Consider the following 21,710-nt stretch of genomic DNA (forward strand, 5'->3'; position numbering starts at 1 on the left):
CATTTTTTTTTAAAAAAAATTCATTCATTTGAACGGTTGATCTAGATTTAATCAACAATTCAAATCTAATCCCATCTTTCACTTGAGAGATCCTTCGCACCAGAACCAGCCCATATATATATATATATATATATATATATATATATATATATATATATGTTTGCATTCAAATGAGGACACCATTTAGGCATTTATATGAGGACACTTAGGACATATCCTATCAATTGGAAGCAAATATTTGAGTAGATATGATTGATTCGAAAATATATAGTGGTTCCGCTGGCTTATCCTGAGGTTTGTTTCTTTGCCAGTTAAGCTGGCCCTTCCTTCTTTAGAAAAGCTTGAGCCGGTTCCTTCATCTTCTAAGTTTTTTTTAGGTGCTTCCTCCTTCTTCTGATCAACTAGAGTTGGTTGCTTTAGCTGCCTTGAGTCAGTTGGAGTTTGCTTCTAAGCTTCAATTAGAGTAGATGGAGCGCTGTTGCTTTCATGTCCCTTCATGATCGATCTTCTCCAACCTCTGATGACGTTTCTTCAAGGCCATATAGATCTCAGTTGGTGATAACCTAGCTTGCTGTTTGCTGCCAAATCCATGAGATAGTGGTCTACTTCAGTTGGAGCCTGCGGATCCGTTGCTTAGTTCTTTACTTGAGCTAATAGGCATTGCAAAGCCTGGTCCAAACTTTTTCTTCACATCAGCTGAGTTTGGATCATCTCCATCCATATACGTTGATTAAGTAGAAAGTTTGACCATTATTTCTCTAGAGAAATGAAAAATTAGAGAAACAATTAAATATGTATACATGTTATTTCAACAAATTAGAAAGTAGAGAATACTTCTCTATTTCTCTAAATTTTAGATAACTGTTTTACAAGCTTTTTAATTTTGAGAGATAGAAGACCAATTGATTGTGTCTATAGTAGGTCCTCAGTTCAAATGCTTTATTGCATTCTTTTTTTCCGCCACTCTTTGGACTGTTTGAAATCAAATTTTGTAACAATTAAAATAATTTAATGAACAAATTACACTTTTGGTCCTATGACTATAGAAGGCGTGTTAATTTCAGTCCGTGACTGTTATAACTAACAATTTAGTCTTTTAACTATGATTTTTTAACAGATTTAATCCTCTCAGCCAAATCACCGGTCAAATGTAGCCCGAAAAATATAAATCACTTTTAATTATTTAAATATGGGGTAAATTGGTCATTTCAAGTCTTTTCTTCTTCTCCCTTGCACTGGAATTGCAGTGTCTTCTCCATTGGACTGGCAAGTCATGAATGTGGAGATTATATATAGTAGTAATTTGATATTAAATTTAGTGAATTCAAATTAAAGTATAATCACATAGGGTGAATTCTGCAATGCAACGTCAAGATTTCAAAAACCAAATACACTGGCAAGTCATCCATGGAGGCTGCCCTCAATTTATCCCCCATTTTCATCCACAAAATCTAAAACCCCGAATCCAAAAAAAAAAAAAAAAACAGAAATACAAATGCTATCAAAAATTCAAAACCCAGAAATATAAAAGTTATTTATCCCCCATTTTCATCCACAAATCTAAAATACATAATTGAAAAAAAAAAAAACACAGAAATACAAAAGCTATCAAAACCCTGAAAAAACGAAAAATACGAAAGCTATCAAAAAATTTCAAAACTTTTCAAGTAAAGCTTCAAAAGAATTTTAAAAACCCAGATCTCAAAACCGTACAGAAAGCAAAGATTAAAAAAAAAAATCAAAACAGAGAGAAACCCAAGGGTTTGGGAGATCTCAAGTAGTCCGATTCTTTATTATGATAAACTTTGTCAAATACGTCAAACTTTGTAGAATCCCTTGCTGGTGTCTGAAAAAGCGGAGTAGACAGAACTGGAGAAGCGCTGCAAAGCTAGTTTCTTGTAAGCAGAGCTGATTAGTCTCGCCTCACGCCGCCGAGAACCTCCTAGAGGGATCGCTTATCTGGCAACGCCATTTGAGAGAGATACTGATAAGTCGGCGACGGATTATTATAAATTGGGGAAGACTCAGAATCTTTATTATTTTAACAAATTTTTCTGATTTTTGGTTAGAAAATTTCAATATTTAATAATTCAATTACTTTTTTTTAATCTTTTTGAAATACTTATACTTCTTTACAAGGTAGTATTTGTTTTAAATTTTAAACATTTTCAGCCCAAAGAATATAAACCCTACATGGTAGTTGGTTAATAATTCAAATACTTAATTGTTTACCTTATTATTACTTTGAGAAATTGAATCGGTACGGCATACTACTTGTCAAAGCACATAACACCAGGCGTATATTTTCGAAGAAGGATGAAGAATGAGGAAGAAGAAGGAAGAACATGAAATGACCGATTTCCTCTTAATTAAACAAATTAAATGGAATTAAAAGATTTTGGTGACATTTGGCAGGCGATTTGGTTGGGAGGATCAAATCTGCTAAAAAAAAACATAGTTAAAGGACTATATTATTATTAGGATTATGTGGTCTAATGGTACTTGGGTTGAACTTCTATTTGAAAGATTATGAGTTTGAGCCTCAGTGGAAGCATTATTGGATACTATAATCTATATTCTTAGTTTTAAGAGTCACAGACCGAAATTAACACTCCCCCTATAGTCATAGGACCAAAAATACAATTTGCTCTAATTTAATTTATATAGTTGTAATTCATGCATTAATGCTATTCTAATATTTTTTTATTAATCTTTTGTTGCCTTAAGTATTTAGCATTACTTTATTGAATTTGTGATTAAATTATTTTTTAAAAAATTGAATTTTAAAAATCTATACTATATATAAAAACAAAATCCTGAAATCTCGTCCAATTCCTAAAAAATTTCTCTTCCTAATAAAATATATTGATTTCTACTTTCTCATTCATACAATAATTCTGGGTTAAAATTTTACTCTAAAATTATAAAATAGTGTAATACAATTCCCATTGTAATCTTTTTTGTTTTTTTTTGAAATATGGCGTACCAGTATATTAATTCAGAAATTGAGTGATAGAGTCAGGAGGGATTAAATCCCAGTACATAGAATGATCCTGATCATTGGCTAAACTAGCAAGAGTATGCGCATGTAAATTTAAAGCTCTGGAACATAATTAAGCGAACAATAAATGAAACTACCAATAGCTGTCCTACATTGCTCAATCACAATTCCAACATAGGATAAGTTCGGTGTAGTAACTGCATGAACCGCATTCCTTAAGACAAGACAATCTGTAAGAATATCCACCTCGTTCTCGTTTCGGTCTCTAAGCCAGGACAAGGCTTCCTTGCATGCTAGCGCTTCCGCCATAAGAGGAGTAAAACACCCCGGGAGCTTTCCATTTGCCGCTGCTTTGAACACTCCATCCGGACCGAGTAGAACCGCCCCATAGGTTGCATTGCCGGTGTTCGGATCGTAGCCGGCATCGACGTGGCACGTCGCCCGTCCGGCCGCCACTGCTTGCACTTCCTCGGCTGGTGTCGCCACTGGGCGGGCGTGGATTGCCGTGTAGGTCGCCTCTCCCGCAGCTGCACGGCGCCACACCACCTCCAGCCTCCTTACCGCATGTTCCCAGACCGCCTCGTTTCTGGCCATCCATAAAAAATAGAGGACCCCCACAACGCGTCTGACTTGTTCGCCTGTGAGCATATCCATAACAGTCAAAAACTAGTTCGGGAAAGACGTTGAAAAAATATTCATAATAGGCAGCCCCGAAATATTCCATACAGCTCTAGAATAATCACATAAAACTAATGAGTGCATAACATTCTCATTAGCAAGACCACACAACATACATGTTGGGTTCACATCTACCCTCTTTATAATCAAAGTTGTTGTGGTTGGGAGTATATCACACACCGCTCTCCATAAAAAAGTTTTCCATTTGGGTGGGACTTTCAACTTCCACAATGTAATCCATCTATCAAAATCTCCCAAAGTGTGATTAAATTCTCCCATTAGGCGCCTATAAGCGATGCACGTGGAAAAATTTATAACTTATTGATGAAGAGAATCTAACAAAAAAATCTCTCTCTAGGGTTAAACTAGGGTTTCGATCTCTCTAGGGAAACCTAGGTTTATTCGTACGTTTTCCGATCGGTAACTACGGCGGGAAAGCCGGACTTCTACGACGAGCAGCGCATGCGTGAGGCAGTGTGCAAGCAGCAGCAATGGCGGAAGAAAGCAGTGAGGTTGAGAGGTTGACGGCACAGTGGGAGGGTTTTGATCTGGAGGATGAGTTTGTGCCGGAGGGGGAAGGGGTTGGCGAACTCCAGGACAACGACGAGGAGACATGGGCTGTTGTTGGCAGGTTCCTAACTACGAAACTGGTCAAATTGGAGTTCATGAAGCAGGTTATGGCATCCGTATGGCAACCGGTGAGGGGGGTGCAGGTTACGGAGATCCAACCAGAACTTTTCTTGTTTGTCTTTTATCATAAGACGGACTTAGATTACGTCTTGGATGGGGGTCCATGGGGTTTCGAAAATAATTCTTTGGTATGTCGGGAGGTGGTGGCTGGAGCGGTACCTGGGGAGATGGAATTGAACTCAATTGATATGTGGGTTCAGTTGCATGGATTGCCGATGGGGTATACGTCAGATACGGTTCTTGAGCAGGCTGGAAACTTTATAGGCAAGTTTGTGAAACATGATGAGAGGTTCGCGGGAGCACCGTGGCTTACATTCTACCGGATCCGCGTATCTATTGCGGTAGGAAAGCCGTTGAGGCGTGGCATGAAATTGGTGAAACGAGATAAGTCGGTGAGTTGGATAACTTTTCGGTATGAACGTCTACACAAACATTGTACGTTTTGTGGGATGTTGGGTCATGTTCACATGTTCTGTCTGAAAGCACGTGAGAGGCCGACACCAGTTGAGAAACACCCGTTTATAGGGTTACGGGCGGGAGGAAGTAGGGGAGCACCGAGGGCGGTGGGGGAAAATTGGCTAGTGCCGGTTGGGGGGAAACCGAAACCTAGGGTGAGGGAGGAGGTGGGGGAGGGTGTGGAAAGTGGCGTTGCAGGGGGGCGGGAAGAGGGGGAGATAAGGGAGGGCAGTACGGGGGATGGGGAGAGGGTGGAGGGAGTGGTGGCAACTGCCAAGCGCCGCCGAGGGGCTGAGGGTGAAGGAAAGGATGTGGCTATGACCGATGTGTCAAAAAACTTGCAATTGGCGGGAACTGGAGCACAGTCCCGCCCATCATCATGAGTACGATAAGTTGGAACTGTCGTGGCTTGGGTAATCCACGTACAGTTCGAGAGATTGTGGACCTTGTGTCCGGTAAGAAGCCTGACTTTGTATTTCTAATGGAAACGATGGTGCAACGGGATCATGCGGAAAGGCTCCGTGTGAGGATAGGTTTTGAAGGTTTGTTTTATGTGGATAATGTGAGGAATGGTGGGGGACTGGCTTTGTTGTGGAGGAAGAATAATACAGCTACGCTTCTGGGTTATTCAAAGAACCATGTGGATATTGAGGTTCGTATGTCATCAGGAGAGACATGGCGTATGACATGCTTCTATGGCTTCCCTAAGAGTAGTCAACGGAGAGAATCATGGGAGTTGCTGAGATCTTTGGTGGGGAAGTCTCCGCTTCCGTGGGTTGTAATAGGAGATTTTAATGATCTCTTATTCCAACATGAGAAAAGGGGAAACAATCCACATCCAGATAATTTTCTCCGGGGTTTTAGTGAAGCTGTGGATGAGTGTGGCTTGCGTCAGTTACCTATGAGGGGATATCAATTCACTTGGGAGAAATATAGTGGAACGGATCAATGGTTGGAGGAGAGATTAGATAAGGTGTTGGCAACGATGGAATGGTGTGATGCGCATGGAAGGGCGGGTGTAGAGAATATAATTACTAGTAACTCAGATCACTCAGCTCTGTTCCTTGATATGAATGCACAACAAAGGGGGGGAGAAAGGATTCCGAGGAGGTTCAGGTTTGAGATGGCATGGTTGCTGGATGATGGGTGTAGAGATGTGGTGGAAACTGCCTAGCAAGGGGGGAGGACAGAGGGGTTGTTGAATTGTCAGCAACGTTGTGGGGATAGACTGATGCGCTGGGGCGGTGACCATTTTCATAAGTTTGGGGAGCACATCCGGCGGCTCCGCAAGGAGCAGGGGCGGATCCGTGGTAGGAGGGATCCGGCATCTTTGGCTCAGTTCCAGCTGTTGAGTAATCAGATTTCCCAGTTAGAAACCTAGGAAGATGTCTTTTGGAGGCAGAGAGCGAAGCAGCATTGGCTTCGTGGCGCAGATGCGAATACAAAGTATTATCACAGGTATGCTTCTGCTAGAAAGAAAAAGAATTTTGTTTCTAAGTTGTTGAATGAGTCTGGGGTATGGGTGGAGGGACAGGATATGAATAGTGTAGTACTCAACTATTTCAATGAAATTTTTGCTACTAGTAATCCTGTGTGTGAGGACCCTTTATTTGATGAGTTTGGCCCCCGTGTGACGACTGCCCAGAATGAAGTATTGTTGTGTCCCTATGATGTGGCCGAGGTCAAAACTGCTTTATTTGCTATGTATCCTGACAAGGCACCGAGACCGGATGGTATGAATCCGGGATTTTATCAGCGATTCTGGGATATAGTTGGGGAGGATGTGGCTGGTTTTATTGTTAATTGCTTGAATTCAGGTGAAATTCCGAATGATTTGAATGCTACCAATATTGTTTTGATTCCAAAGAAGAATAATCCTACAACTGTGGCGGATTTGAGGCCTATTGCCCTGAGCAATGTTTTGTATAGAGTTATGGCAAAAATGATTGCCAACAGGTTGAAACCTATGCTGGGGGATTTAATTTCAGAATCTCAAAGTGCCTTCATCCCAGGAAGGCTAATAACGGATAATATACATGTGGCGGCGGAGGTGGGCCACTTTTTGAATCGAAAGCAATGTGGAGTAGCAGGATGGGGAGCACTAAAACTGGATATGGCTAAAGCTTATGATAGAATGGAGTGGCCATTCTTGGAAAAAATGCTGGAGGTAATGGGTTTTGATGAACGATGGATTAGACTGATAATGACATGTGTTACCACTGTATCATACAGTGTTATGATAAATGGCGTGAGTGGAGGCCTGGTGCAACCAACAAGGGGTCTCAGACAGGGAGATCCACTTTCACCTTTCCTATTCATTATTTGTGCTGAAGGTCTATCCATGCTCTTACAGAAAGCGCAGGCAGTGGGATCTATTCACGGGTGTAGGGTGGCGAGGGGGGCTCCCCCAATATCACATCTTTTCTTTGCTGATGATAGCTTATTGTTCTTTAAAGCAAATGTCCAGGAAGCTATAGTGGTCAAGCAGTGTTTGGAAAGATATGGGGAGTTATCTGGTCAGTTGGTGAACTATCATAAATCTAATATATGTTATAGTAGGAATACTGGAGAATAGATGAGGGAGGAAGTAGCAGACTGTCTGGGCGTGGAACAAGCACGGAATTTTGGAAAATATCTGGGGCTGCCCTCGTTTGTAGGGAGAAATAAAAGGGCCGTTTTCTCTTATGTGGAGGATAAAATCAGACAAAGAGTTTTCTCGTGGAACAAGAAATTGCTATCACAGGCTGGTAAAGAAGTGCTTTTGAAAAGTGTGGCTCAGTCTATGCCCACTTTCTCAATGAGTGTTTTTTTGCTCCCTGAATCAGTTTGCGAGTCAATTCAAAGGGCCATGAATAGGTATTGGTGGGGGAAAGGACAAGAAAGAGGAATCCACTGGAAAGCATGGGATAAATTGTGTATCTCTAAAAAGTTTGGTGGACTGGGGTTTAAAGATCTGAGGAATTTTAATCTTGCGATGTTGGGTAAACAGGCATTGCGATTTTTAACTAACCCGGAGTCTCTAGCAGCAAGAATATATAAAGCAAGATACTACCCGAAGACTTCTTTTGTTGATGCAACGGTGGGAAATAATCCCAGTTTTTGTTGGCGGAGTATTATGGCTGCTCATGATTTTGTTGTTGCCCATGTACGAAGGAGAATTGGAAATGGCCAGGAAACTTTAATATGGGGACATCCGTGGTTGCAGGATAATCCTAGTCCACTGGTTCAAACAGTAATGCCAGAACCATTAAGGGATGCAGTTGTAGCAGGTTTAATAGATCACCAAACAAAAACATGGGACCCCCATATTTTATCAGATCTATTTGAACCTGGGGATGTGGATCGTATTTTAAAAATACATGTGAGCCCAGATTATAGAGACACATGGTATTCCCATTGTAATCTATACTATATATAAAAACAAAATTCTGAAATTTTAATTTCTCGCCTAATTCCTAAAAAATCTCTATTCCTAATAAAATATATTGATTTCTACTTTTCCATTCGTACAATAATTCTGGGTTAAAATTCTATTCTAAAATTATAAAATAGTGTAATACAATTCCTATTGTAATCTATACTATATCTACTATACTAATAAGAGCCCAAGAGAGTTAGGCCTATAATGGGTAGAAAAAATGGCGGTCACAAATTTTAATCAAATGAATGGCTCAGATTGATTAAAAAAAAGGACTTAGGTTCGAACCTCATCCCAATCAAAGTTGGCATAATTAGTACTCTATTTTACTCTTATTAAATTATTATATAAATAATAATTTAGTAGTTACAACAAAAAATAATACATATGCTTTTCTTTAATTTAGAATTATGTGTTCACAATGTCTTTATTCAAAAAATAAAATAAAATTATTCATTATCAATAAATTAAATAAGATAAATAATTTTATTAGTTATATTGTCTTTATTTTTCTTCAATATAAAAATTCTTTATATTCAAATTTATTAATTGATTATATTCGCTACATTGTCCTTACAATGTCTTTATTCGGTGAAAAATAAATTATTAATTATCAATAAATTAATTAAAAGAAATATTTTCATTAGTTATATTGTCTTTATTTTTCTCAAATGTAAAAATTTTTACATTCAAATTCATCAATTGATTATATTCACTATATTATCTATTATCTTTTTTGTGCACTATTTTTCTAATTAAATATCAAAGTTATAACATAAAATAATGCTATATATTTATTTACCAAGTATTTTATTAATACCATGAAAAAATAAAAAAAATATAATTAATAAAGCCAACCATATTAACTACTTGAGAGATTTTGTGACAACGAGAGTATTCAAATCACACAACAAATTGAAGTGAGAACTACCTCGCAATGTCCTTGTTTGACAATCAGCAGTTAGCGGTTAACGTTAGCGGATTATACAAGCGGATTTGACCAGCGAATTTATTTAATTATTAACATTGGGTAGAAAAAATGACCGCCAAATTATTAAATCAAATGAATGGTTCATATTGTTCAGGTTTTAATTTTTTTCTTTTAAAATTTTCTAATTTATCCTTAATTATATGATTATCCATTTAACTTTTCCGTTAATTCACAGTTAGTCTAATTCTAATATTAAAGTCTAATATAGAATTATAACTACACCATTAATCTAATTCTAATATTAAAGTCTTAATAGAACTTAACCACAAATCCTAATGTCAGAATCTCCTCAAACAATATTAGTATATATTTCATATTTTATGCCCTAATTTTTATTTGTTCTCCCTTATGTCCCGTATTTGGTTTCAACCATACCTATACAATTATTTTATTGACAATTATAATCAATATTGACTATATTATCTTGAATTTGTAAACTTAGAATTACCTATTTGACCCGCACGGGCTTAGCTCAATGGTTTAGTGGGTAGTATTTGGGAGAAGAGACCAAGGTTTGAACCTCGGCGCGGGCAATGCGGGAATTATGTCCAAAGTGGGCCTTGTGCGTACCAGCATTTGGCCCTGTCTGCTAAACCATTGAGTCACCGTGATTTACAACTTCCCACAATGCTCTGTCGGGTCGGAGTGTGGGGGGGCCCTTGGGGTTGGGGACTCAACCTTTGGGAGAAGAATTACCTATTTAAATACGCAAATTCAACCTTCAATTATCTATGCATGAACAACCTTCAATTATCTATGCATGAACAATTTCAATATAATCTTGCCTTAATATACTTTAAAGTACTTATTTAAAAAAAAAACATTGGGCATTATCCCAATCGCGCAATGCGCGTAAAAAACTAGTATATAAAAACAAAATCCTAAAATTTTAACTTTCCACCCAATTCCTAAAATATATCTCTTCCTAATAAAATATATTGATTTCTACTTTCCCATTCGTAAAATAATTCTGGGTTAAAATTCTACTCCTAATATTATTAAATAGTGTAATACAATTCCTATTGTAATCTATATCTATACTTCTATATTATATATAAAAACAAAATCTTGAACTTTTAACTTATCACCCAATTCCTAAAAAATCTCTCTTTCTATAAAAATATATTGATTTCTACTTTCCCATTCGTACAATAATTCTGGGTTAAAATTCTATTATAAAATTATAAAATAGTGTAATACAATTCCTATTGTAATCTATACTTCTATACTATATATAAAAACAAAATCCTGAAATTTTAACTTCCCGCCCAATTCTTAAAAAATCTCTCTTCCTAATAAAATATATTGATTTCTACTTTCCCATTCGTACAATAATTCTGGGTTAAAATTCTATTCTAAAATTATAATATAGTGTAATATAATTCATATTGTAATCTATACTATCTATACTATATAATATAATATATATATAAAAACAAAATCCTGAAATTTTAACTTCCCGCACAATTCCTAAAAAATTTCTCTTCCTAATATAATATATTGATTTCTACTTTTCCATTCGTACAATAATTCTGTGTTAAAATTCTATTCTAAAATTATAAAATAGTGTAATACAATTCCTATTGTAATCTATACTATATATAAAAACAAAATCCTGAAATTTTAACTTTCTGCCCAATTTCTAAAAAATCTCTCTTCCTAATATAATATATTGATTTCTACTTTCCCATTCGTACAATAATTCTGGGTTAAAATTCTATTCTAAAATTATAAAATAGTGTAATACAATTCCTATTTTAATCTATACTATATATAAAAATAAAATCATGAAATTTTAACTTTCCGCCCAATTCCTAAAAAATCTCTCTTCCTAATAAAATATATTGATTTCTACTTTCCTATTCGTACAATAATTCTGGGTTAAAATTCTATTCTAAAATTATAAAATAGTGTAATATAATTCATATTGTAATCTATACTATATATAAAAACAAAATCCTGAAATTTTAACTTCCCGTCGAATTCCTAAAAAATCTCTCTTCCTAATAAAATATATTGATTTCTACTTTTCCATTCGTATAATAATTCTGGGTTAAAAATTCTATTCTAATATTATAAAATCGTGTAATACTATTCCTGTTCTATCTATACTATATATCAGTGTTGCAAAAATCGTGTTGCTGACCACGGCGAGGAAGGCCGAAACCGGCCTCCTCCGCGCCCGCCTCGCCGGCTGAACTTGCGATTATTATTATTTTTTTTAAGTTGTAAAGTGTCAAAAGTTCGGCAATGCATAATTTTTGACTCGGTTGTCCGTTTTGGACAAATGTTTTTTTGAAATCGCGTATTTTTTGGGATATATCCAGACCCACCAATTTCTAAAAAAATGCTTTATTAAATAGTTTCTAAGAAAAAACTATGAGAACCTTATGTTTTATTAATGAATTTTTAAATTTTTTAATTAAAAAATTGTCCCGTGCATTATTTAATAATCTCTCTTTATAATTGGTCAAAATATTTAATTCTAAAAAATTAGGGAATAATTAATGATGGTAATAGAAATCCTAGAAGAATATAAAATTGAAGAATATTTAATTATTGTTATATTATTATTGTGACTCACGGAATACAATACAAGAATATTTAATTATGATTATATTATTATTGTGCCTCACGGCCATTATATATACTAACAGAACTTGAAAAGAAACTAATAATAATAATATAAGTGGTAAAAATAATATCTAAAAGTAATTAATTGTTAATAATAATAGTAAGAATATTAACGGAAAAATTATAACGTAGAATAAATTATAATAATTAATAACTATAGTCTAGGATTAAATTTGGAATTGTTAGGAAAGATAAGCGACCTCTGGTGAAATTAACTCTTAAATAATTATATATCGATTTAAATATTCCTAATATATTACAACAATTCCATTCCGTGCATCGCACGGGTGAAAATACTAGTTAGAGTAATATGAAAACAAGGGAAATAAGAAATAAAGAATGAAGCGGGCAAGGACCTTGTGGTCAAGTGGCACCAAGTTTCTCCCTTATATGGGAGGTTATGGGTTCGAGTCTTGAGTCGGTATTAACTATGTACTTCGATAGGTTGAGAAAGTAGTTATAAACACATATTGCATTCGAATTCGAATTAAGTGGATGGTGTTCTAGATGAAAATCTCTTGAAAAAAAGAGTTTACCTTGATTGAATTGGAGACAGAAAGATATGATGAGTTGGAAACGAATTTTTTCAATAGTAATGCCATGGACCCCGATCTATCTTGCAAGGTGAACCCTAGTCCAAAACAACGTCGTTTTGCTTCAAAACGATACCGTCTGGATTTTTTTTAAAAAATAAATTGCTTCATTCCTTATCGTTAACTTGCCGTTTGTCTTCAGAATTCGTTCCTATATATTCATAATTTTTTAACGTTATATTCACAATTTTTGAACTCTATATTTACAATTGTAGAACTCTATATTCACAATTTTTAACTCTATATTCACAATTTCATAACTGTATATTCACAATTACAGAACTCTATATTCATCAGTATAACACAATTTGTGAACTTTATATTCACAATTTTTTAACTCTATATTCACAAAATAAATAAACAAATAAATAAAATCATTGGCTAAAGGAACGGTGCCACTAACGACACCGTTATTCCAAACGCAAGTTTTGGACCCGGGTCCACAACATAATTTGTCAAATTTTTTACTACCTTTGTCAAGAAAAATGTTGTCGGTTTTGATCAAAGAGAAAGATTTAATCGAGTATATTTAATATATTGAGTAAATGATATATTTTAAATTTTTTCTAAAAGTAAACGTATGAGCATTAAATATTTTAGTATTCCAAAAATTTTTAAATTGTATTTTAATGGGAAAATGACACTTTTTCCCCCTGAATTATATACCTATAGCATTTTTTCCCCCTAAATTATTGAAGTGGCTGTTTTTCCCCCTAAAATGTTAAATGGACATATTTACCCTTAAACTAAATATTTAATTTATTTTTTTCCAACAAATTATGACCATAATTTGGTTCAAACTAAACAAACACTATAGCAACCAAACCGAAATATTCCAATTACAATTTAGAACCGAAATTTGATATTTAGAGTTTATTAAAATCGTGAACCGGAACGGACGGTTCATGTTCCGAACTGAAAAAATAAAATACATTTATTGTTGAATTTAGACTATTTTAAAATAAAAAAGGTTCAAAATAGCGAATTAGATCCGAAACCGCCGGTTCACGGTACAAGATTCAATTTTTTTGATACATAATTTTAATAAATTGACATTTAAATATTGGGTTCTAGATCTGAATTATAACCGTAAACTATTAATTTGATTGCTTTAGTATCCGGTTCAATTCAAACTGAACCGTGGTCATCCCTACATATACGCAATAATTCACTACTGGAAATTCTGAAATTTCCGACCACCTGAAAGTGATCTTAAATCAAGTTGAAAGTCTTGTTCCGACCACTTTTGGTATCCGGAAAAACCTTTGTTGCTATTTCCGACCACTTTTTGAACTTTTTGGTATCAACTTAATTTAAGATCATTTTCAGGTGGTCGGAAATTTCAGAATTTCCAGTAGTGATTTGTTGGAGTAATAAAATAAATAAAATGTTTACTTTAAGGGTATAAATGTCAATTTAATATATTAGGGGGAAAATGCACCACTTTTAGAATAATTGAGGGGGCTAATGTGCTTACCTAAATAATTGAGGAGGAAAAAAGTGCTATAAGTATATAACTCAGGGGTAAAAAGTGCCATTTTCCCTATTTTAATTAATGAAGTTTTGGAATTGAGTATTCCAATATAGTAAAGAAATTAAATTTAACGGACAAATGGAGTATTAAATTTATGAGTTATACGTCGAGACGAATTTGGTCCTTCGTTTATTTTGCTGTTAGACATCCGTTAACTCGGGACCAAATTGATAATTTCGTCATAGTCAATGGAGCATTTTAATAATTAATTTTCAAAGAAAATAGTGCATGCGAGGACCGAAGTTAGGGGTAGGCATAATTTGGATTATCCAAACTACCACCTGAAACTCGAACTAAATTGTAAATTTCAAGTGAACCCGAATAGTTATCTTTCGGATATTGTAAATTTTGGTATATCCAAATATAAATTTTTGAGTAATAAAATCCTTTAAAAAATTCAAAATTGATAAAAATACATTTTTGAGTATATCCAAACTAACCTGAAATAATTACACCTGAACCGAATATATCTGAATTAAATTTGATTCGGATATTGAGTGTCAAAATATCACCCAAAATTTTCAGATATCCGAAATAAAACTCGGGTGTCACCCGTACCGAACCGACGCCCACCCCTAACCGAAATGGTCCCTTGACTATAGCAAAATTACCAATTTGATCTCGAGTTAACGAATGTCTAACGGCAAAACAAACGGAGGATCAAATTGGTTAAGATTTTTAAAGTTGAGGGACTAAATTTAATTATATTCAAGGGACTAAATTTGGAATTAATTACCACGAAAATTGAAAAAGTGTTATGGATTATTAAAATGCCCTTATTGTCCATCCAGATTTGATGGATATATTAATGATAGGACCAAAATTAATAGTCATGCACTAAAATCGTCGGATGAATTGATTACCGAAGATCTAATTTCAAAATATTACTATTGTGGGGACCGAAAATGAAATAAAGTTTTCTTTGGAATTTAATTAATTGATAAATTCTTTGTATTTAACTTATTAAAATGCAATTTCATTCCCCTAATATAGAATTAAAAAATAAACAAATAAACAGCTTCAAATTCTTCTATAAAAAAAAAAAAAAAACAGCTTTATTTGACATTAAAATATTGGAAATTCATTTTTGTCCTCAACCGTCAAATTAATGGTATTGGCATTAAATGTATCATCAAATTATTTAATTCTTATACAAATTGATGATGCAAAATAGATGGTGAGTATCCTCAATTTTGATCCCCGGATTACTGCGTTCACATTTTTCAACCATTGCATTTGCTTTTTTACTTTAACAGTCTATAGGATTATGAAAATCAAATGATATTGTGTAAATTCAAATAAATTTTGTTTATCATTTTTATAATTGGGTGGACGGATAGGTAAGATAAGATTAGAAGGTAGTCGGGGAAGAAAATTGAGCGTGTGTGACATTCTCTTGATTCTAATTTGAAACCAAAAGAAAATGTCGTGTTTTTTTCCGGCTTCTTCTCCTGTGTTTTTCAAACATTCAAATCTCCAGAACTTACTTTCCTCAGTGACACCTACTGTTGGGTTACAAGCTTTCAAACAGGTGATTTTTGAAATCTTTTTCTTTTTATTTTCACACACACACATACATACATACATACATACATACATACATACATACATACATACATACATACATACATACATACATACATACATACATACATACATACATATATATATATATATATATATATATATATATATATATATATATATATATATATATATATATGAGGAATGAAATTTGATTTTAGACCTAGTACTAAGAGCAACAGGCTTATTCACTAGATCATAAGACCATCAAGAGATTTATGCATTTCTACTTCTATATATCAATTAATTCTCAATTTTTGCTTTTAGTTTAAGATAAAATTTGTGATTGAAACCTCTAAATTAGCAATAAAAGTACGTTACATAATGTTTTGATGGCACAAAACTTATAGATCTATGCATAAGGTGCTTGGCATCGGTTGAGTTTAATATAAATGCCCATAGATATATGGCCCTTGAATAAATTCTGTTCTTTATTTTATTCGAAATAAATTTGATAGCATGTTTGTTCAATCCATTAAATAAATAATTAATTTAATGCTATAATTTACATCCTTAAAATTGTGATCCAAATATTTCAAATTTGATTTTGAAAAACATAACAAAATGTTGTTCTCTTTGTCAAGATTCTAGATTAATTGTTTTTTTTTTTTTTTTTTTTTTTTTTTTTTTTTTTTTTTTGGACTTATCAATGATTTAAATACCCCATGATAACAGGTAGATGGAGAAACAATTAAATATTTTACTCTTGGGGATTTATGGGACTGCTATGAAGAGTGGAGTGCATATGGTGTTGATGTTCCTATCTTATTAAATGGTGAAAGTGTTACACAATACTATGCTCCATACTTATCGGCAATGCAAATCTACACCAACAAACCACAACACACATCTCAGTAAGATTTTGTTGTTTAATTCTTACTTAATCTTAGAATTATTACTCCAAAAGCATGTGATGAAGTTAATGTTAGTGATATTTAATATCTTTAATTACTTGAACAAAATTTATTTTAAGATGATTGTTCTTCTTTTCTTGTTTTGTAATGTTACATGTGTATAAACAAACATCTTAGTAAGATTTTTGTTTAATTCTTATTTAATCTTAAAATTACAACTCCAAAATATGTTAAGTTAATATTTACTTGAAAATTTTAGTTTAAAATATATTTTCTTCTCCTCCTTCTTGGTAAGATTTATTTTTGTGTAATTTTCACCTAATCTTAGAATCATAACTCCAAAATTGCGGTTAAACTAGCATTATTAACTCTATTCAAAAATATTTAATTACTTGAATGAAATATAGTATGATAGAGTCCACTTCTATATGTGTGTATTGTAACTCATGTAAGAGACATTTGATGATGGAATAAAAAATATTTTTAACACAAGTTTTAAAGGAGTTTGTGTTCATTCACTCGAAAAATGGTTTTCTTTTTCCTAAATTTTTCTTAGGATCTCTTGTTTGGTTGAGAAATGAATTTAAGAAATTTACACATACTCAAATGTGTTATTTAATTTGATACATTCTTAAATTAGGAACATATCATTGTGTGAACTCCTTAAATTCAATCTTCAAGTAGGTGAGAGCTTCTTTGAAGAACGGAGATACAAAAGAATCATTATATATATTTACACACACATATACATCGGTGACATGTCCATGCTTTGGTGTGGCACTGCTCTTCCGTGTGGTCATGCAGACATATCAAAATCAATGAAGAAGAGAAAATATGCGGTAGTAATTTCGTAATTTTCTGCATCATGTATATATTTTGACGGTGTACTATGTGCTAGCGTGTGGTGCACTTTTGAGTGATACGTGGTGCACTTAATCTTGTGCACTTAGTATTGCACCACTCAACAGGGTGTCAAACCCCGTCGACGGGTTCAATAGACTCATTAGTCCAACGGTACTACTCAACGGGTCTATTGAACCCACAATGCCTTTCTTTTTTTGGTGGTGCACCGCATAGCACTCATAAATGCACTACACACCAGCACCTAGTGCATATCGAAATACATATGCTGCACAAAATTACTTAATTGCCACCGCATTTTTCCCTTTTGAATGATTTTTAGCCACTTGGTGGTGCATCAAAAAGCATCACGTAATGCACCACAGAGCACTCATAAGTGCACCATACACCTGTAGTTAATACACCACCGAAACATACATGGTCGATAAAATTACAAAATTACCCACATTGTTTCTCATCTTTATTGATTTTCATCCGTCTGATCTGAGCTAATCTCACGGTTCTAATATGTCCACACATCACAGGAGAGCTACGACGCATTTGAACCTATACACACACATACACAAAATCTAATAAGAGCCAATAAAGTTAGGCCTATAACGGGAACTAAAAATGTTGGTCCAATTGTTGGTTGAAACGAATGGTTCATATTATTTTGATTTTAGTATTTTTTTAAATTATTTTTTATACTTTACCGTACCCTCTATTATATCATTTACTTTTTCTAAATACCACCGCATTTCGTCAGTGTAAACTTTAGTAACGAAATATTTCGTTAACTATTTATTATCCTTAACTTATTGATTTTCATAAAGGAAGGTTTTAGGTTCAAACACATCTCAATCAGAGTTGGCATAATTGTTGAACATATACTATGAATACGTTATTAGAGTGTATTAAAAATTTAGTTTTTCACTACTCTCATTATGCGAATGAGATAATGCCCAATGTTTATTTTTCAATAAGTACTTCAAAGTATATCAATGCAAGATTATATAGGTGGTGAGATGTTCATGCATAGGTAATTGAATGTTGAATTTGTTTATTTTAATCGGTAATTCAAAGTAATGAATGCAAGATACTATATGAGAGATTGATTATAATTGCCATTAAAATAAATGTTTGCAACTTTAATTTGTAAAAACGCTAGTCTAAATACTTAGTCTAAAAACGATAGTCTAAATAAATAGTACTTTTGGTTTGAATTTCTCTAAGTCTCTCTTTTGGGTAGTATTGTCATTGTTTTCATCTTCAGTACTTGTATTCTTCTTTTTAATTGGTAGTGTGTCATGTGCAATTGAGTTACTGGTGGTGCTGATTGACATCGGTACTTCTTTTATTGAGTGCAACCCAAAGAATTTTAGAGGAAGCTCTAATTTTGCACTAGATAATATTCCCACAATTAACGTTTAATTTGTTTTACTTGTTGTAAATTTAGTTCTACTTTTGTCAACTAATTTGATAGTTAATGTTTATATATTGTTGTTGGCAAAGTATATGTTAATGTTGTTATATAATTGCACTCTTATGTTTTCTTAGAAGCTTAAGAGAGAGTGAAGATGTTGCAAGTGCTGAGGGTGAAAAATTGTGTAAGAAAAGTGAGAGTGATCTATCTTCAGAGGGAAGCACTGATGATTGTTGTCATAATAATCCATCTGTAGAGGCCGAACCACATGCCCACCTCTACATCAAGTTCTGTGATACATGCTCCCCATATTGGAGAATTCCTTTTGCAGAAAAGGTATTAATGATAATTATGATGACAAAAATAATTATTGATTATTGCACGATTAATTGGTATAAAATGATATCCCTTAAAATGATTGGTATAAAATCGCTAACTTCTAAGCCATGTGCAGGGACTCGGACCGTGACTATTATAAGATTATGGTTTAAGATTCCTTGGACCTATTTGGATAGGGCATTCCCAACCTCAACCCTTTCTTTGAGAGAAAATTATTTATTTCTAGATTCCTAAAATTACATCTTAGCTAGCTTGAGCAGATTACAAATAGATAGAGAGGTGTAATTTTATAATAATAACACAAGTATAATTCAGCCTCCTGTTGGTTACTATTCTTTATTAGCATATATATATAAATCTTGATATTTCTTTATTTTTACTATTTTTAATGAATATATCTAATATTGTAAAAAATAGATATACTCAAAAGTCTTATTTTGTTGGCTTAGATTGCTGAACTGGCAGAAGTGTATCCTGGGCTCTTGACATTGAAAAATATTGACTTGTCTCCTGCAAGCTGGATTTCTGTTGCTTGGTATGTGACTATTTTATTGGAATAGTAATTTTCTTTTATTAATTAAATTGGTATTTAATTTAATATATATATACTGTATCTTTACTGGGAACCAATACAAAGTCTGGTAGAAGCTATGTGATAAAATTGGGTGCATAATCTTATTATTTGTGAATTTTCAGTTTAATGTTTTAAAATAATTATTGTGCTTGTTTGTATTTGATTATAGTTGGTGCAGAAAGATTTTAATTGTATTGTTATGTTCATTAATTCAAGATATTAGAGCTGCATTACTATATATTTATTTCTCCCAAAAGGTTGAATCCCCAACCCCAAGGGCCCCACACGCCGGTCCGACTGAGCATTTGGAATGATGTAAATCACGGTAACTCAATGACTCAGCAGACAAGGCCAAATGTCGGCACGCACAAGGGACCTCCCCACTTTGGACATAATCCCTACAATGGCTCAGTAGATAGGGCCAAATGCTGGTGCGCACAAGAGATCTGCTCACTTTGGGCATAATCTCCCCACTGCCGCCGCCGAAATTTGAACATTGGTCTTTACTCCCAAGTACTGCTTACTAAACCATTAAGTTAAACCCGTGCGGTATATTTATTCATCTATTTATCTGAGGTATTGTAATTTGTTACCATTTGCTATTTGTATATAATATATATTTTATTTCATAGGTATCCTATTTATCAGATCCCAACAAAGGGAATTTGGAAGGATCGTTTGTCAACATGCTTTCTTACCTATCATAGTCTCTCACCATCTTCGCAAGGTATGAAATATTGTGAAACTACAATTAGACATCTCTAATATAAGAATTTGGCCAATTTTTTATTTTTAAATAAAATAAAAATTGCCCCTATCATATAATTGAGTTAGTTTCTAAGTTTTCTTATTATTTAAGATTTATTTCAAATTTGAATGTCACCTTGTAAGCTTTACGAGTGTGAGTGTGATTATTATTACTATTAAACTTTCTGTGTATATTTATTTATTTATTTATTTAGATCGTACGTATTGGCGGGCTTATTAATTTTTCAATTGTATTAACCTTGAAAACATTATCTATCATTATTTGAAAATTGCATTTGTAAATTGTACAAATATGAACTATACAAATACCATTATATATGTGTGATGGATTAAATGAGAACTAGTACCTAGGTGCAAATGTGCGAACCAGTATCATAAAATGCATTTTGCAACTCTGTGAGGTGCACTTTAGAGTTTGCGCATTCACAACTAATCATGTTGGGAGTAGTTGTGGTGCATTTCTTTAGTAGTTTATAGGTTCACACGAGAAGAAGGCTGGTTCGCATATGAACGCAAATCTATTTGTGTATTTACTATAAATATATCAAACTCTATCCATTATTTTAATTTATTCCATTTATTTTAATTTTATAGGAGGAGTGAATCCTAATATGGTTGGAAATGATGAGAAAGGGAAGAAAAGTTTAGAATTGGTGAAAGGAGAAGAAGGGGAGAAGTCTGATAAGAGTGGGGAAGCTCTATACCCCTTTGGGATGGCGACTTATAGATTGGATGATGAGATTTGGATAAATTCACATACTTATGATGACTATGAGAAAATTATTGACCTCTACAATGCTGCAGAGTCTTGGTTGAAGAAACTCAACTTTTGGCATCATGACTTCAACTTCTTTACTTCACAGTTCAGCATGGAAGGACTATCCATGTAATTTCCCTCAGCTCAGCTCCCATCTTTAATTTCTGGACACCCTATCTTTGGTTTGAAGCCATGGTGGCTTTAAATTAAAACAAATAATAATACCCTTGAAACTGTTGTACCATTTTAATTTAGACAAGTGTTAGTTGTATTCATGAAAATGAGTACTTCTGTGTTGTTGTTCATTAACTGTTATTGATATGATATACTTCAAAACTTGGTAAATGCTTTGCTCTTTTGTGTCATGGGAAATAATGGTGACAGTAGTTTTATCCCCTTTGTTGTGATGTTATTGAACTGTGTGGTATAAAGTTAGTCTGATCTCTGATCTCTACCGGGTGTTTGGTAGTCAGGAAAGTTTAAACTTTTCTTGAGAATTTAAAATATAGAAAATAAATTCATCTAGGGAAGGTATGATTCTTTTTCTCGGGGTGACTGAAGATTTACTAAATT

At 33.8% G+C, this 21,710-nt stretch overlaps 1 protein-coding gene across 1 annotated transcript; it reads left to right on the forward strand.

The window, feature by feature from the left end:
• The first annotated feature begins 16,326 nt into the window (after positions 1–16,326).
• Positions 16,327–21,369, forward strand: LOC109175150. Its single transcript, XM_019324403.1, has 5 exons — positions 16,327–16,433; positions 18,834–19,035; positions 19,488–19,573; positions 20,245–20,339; positions 20,975–21,369. Exons 1-5 carry the CDS (start codon positions 16,396–16,398, stop codon positions 21,268–21,270), a joined length of 717 nt encoding a protein of 238 aa, XP_019179948.1. The 5' UTR covers positions 16,327–16,395; the 3' UTR covers positions 21,271–21,369.
• The last annotated feature ends 341 nt before the right edge of the window (positions 21,370–21,710 follow it).

Source organism: Ipomoea nil, unplaced genomic scaffold (genome assembly GCF_001879475.1).
Source record: "Ipomoea nil cultivar Tokyo-kokei standard unplaced genomic scaffold, Asagao_1.1 scaffold0684, whole genome shotgun sequence".
Taxonomy (NCBI): domain Eukaryota; kingdom Viridiplantae; phylum Streptophyta; class Magnoliopsida; order Solanales; family Convolvulaceae; genus Ipomoea; species Ipomoea nil.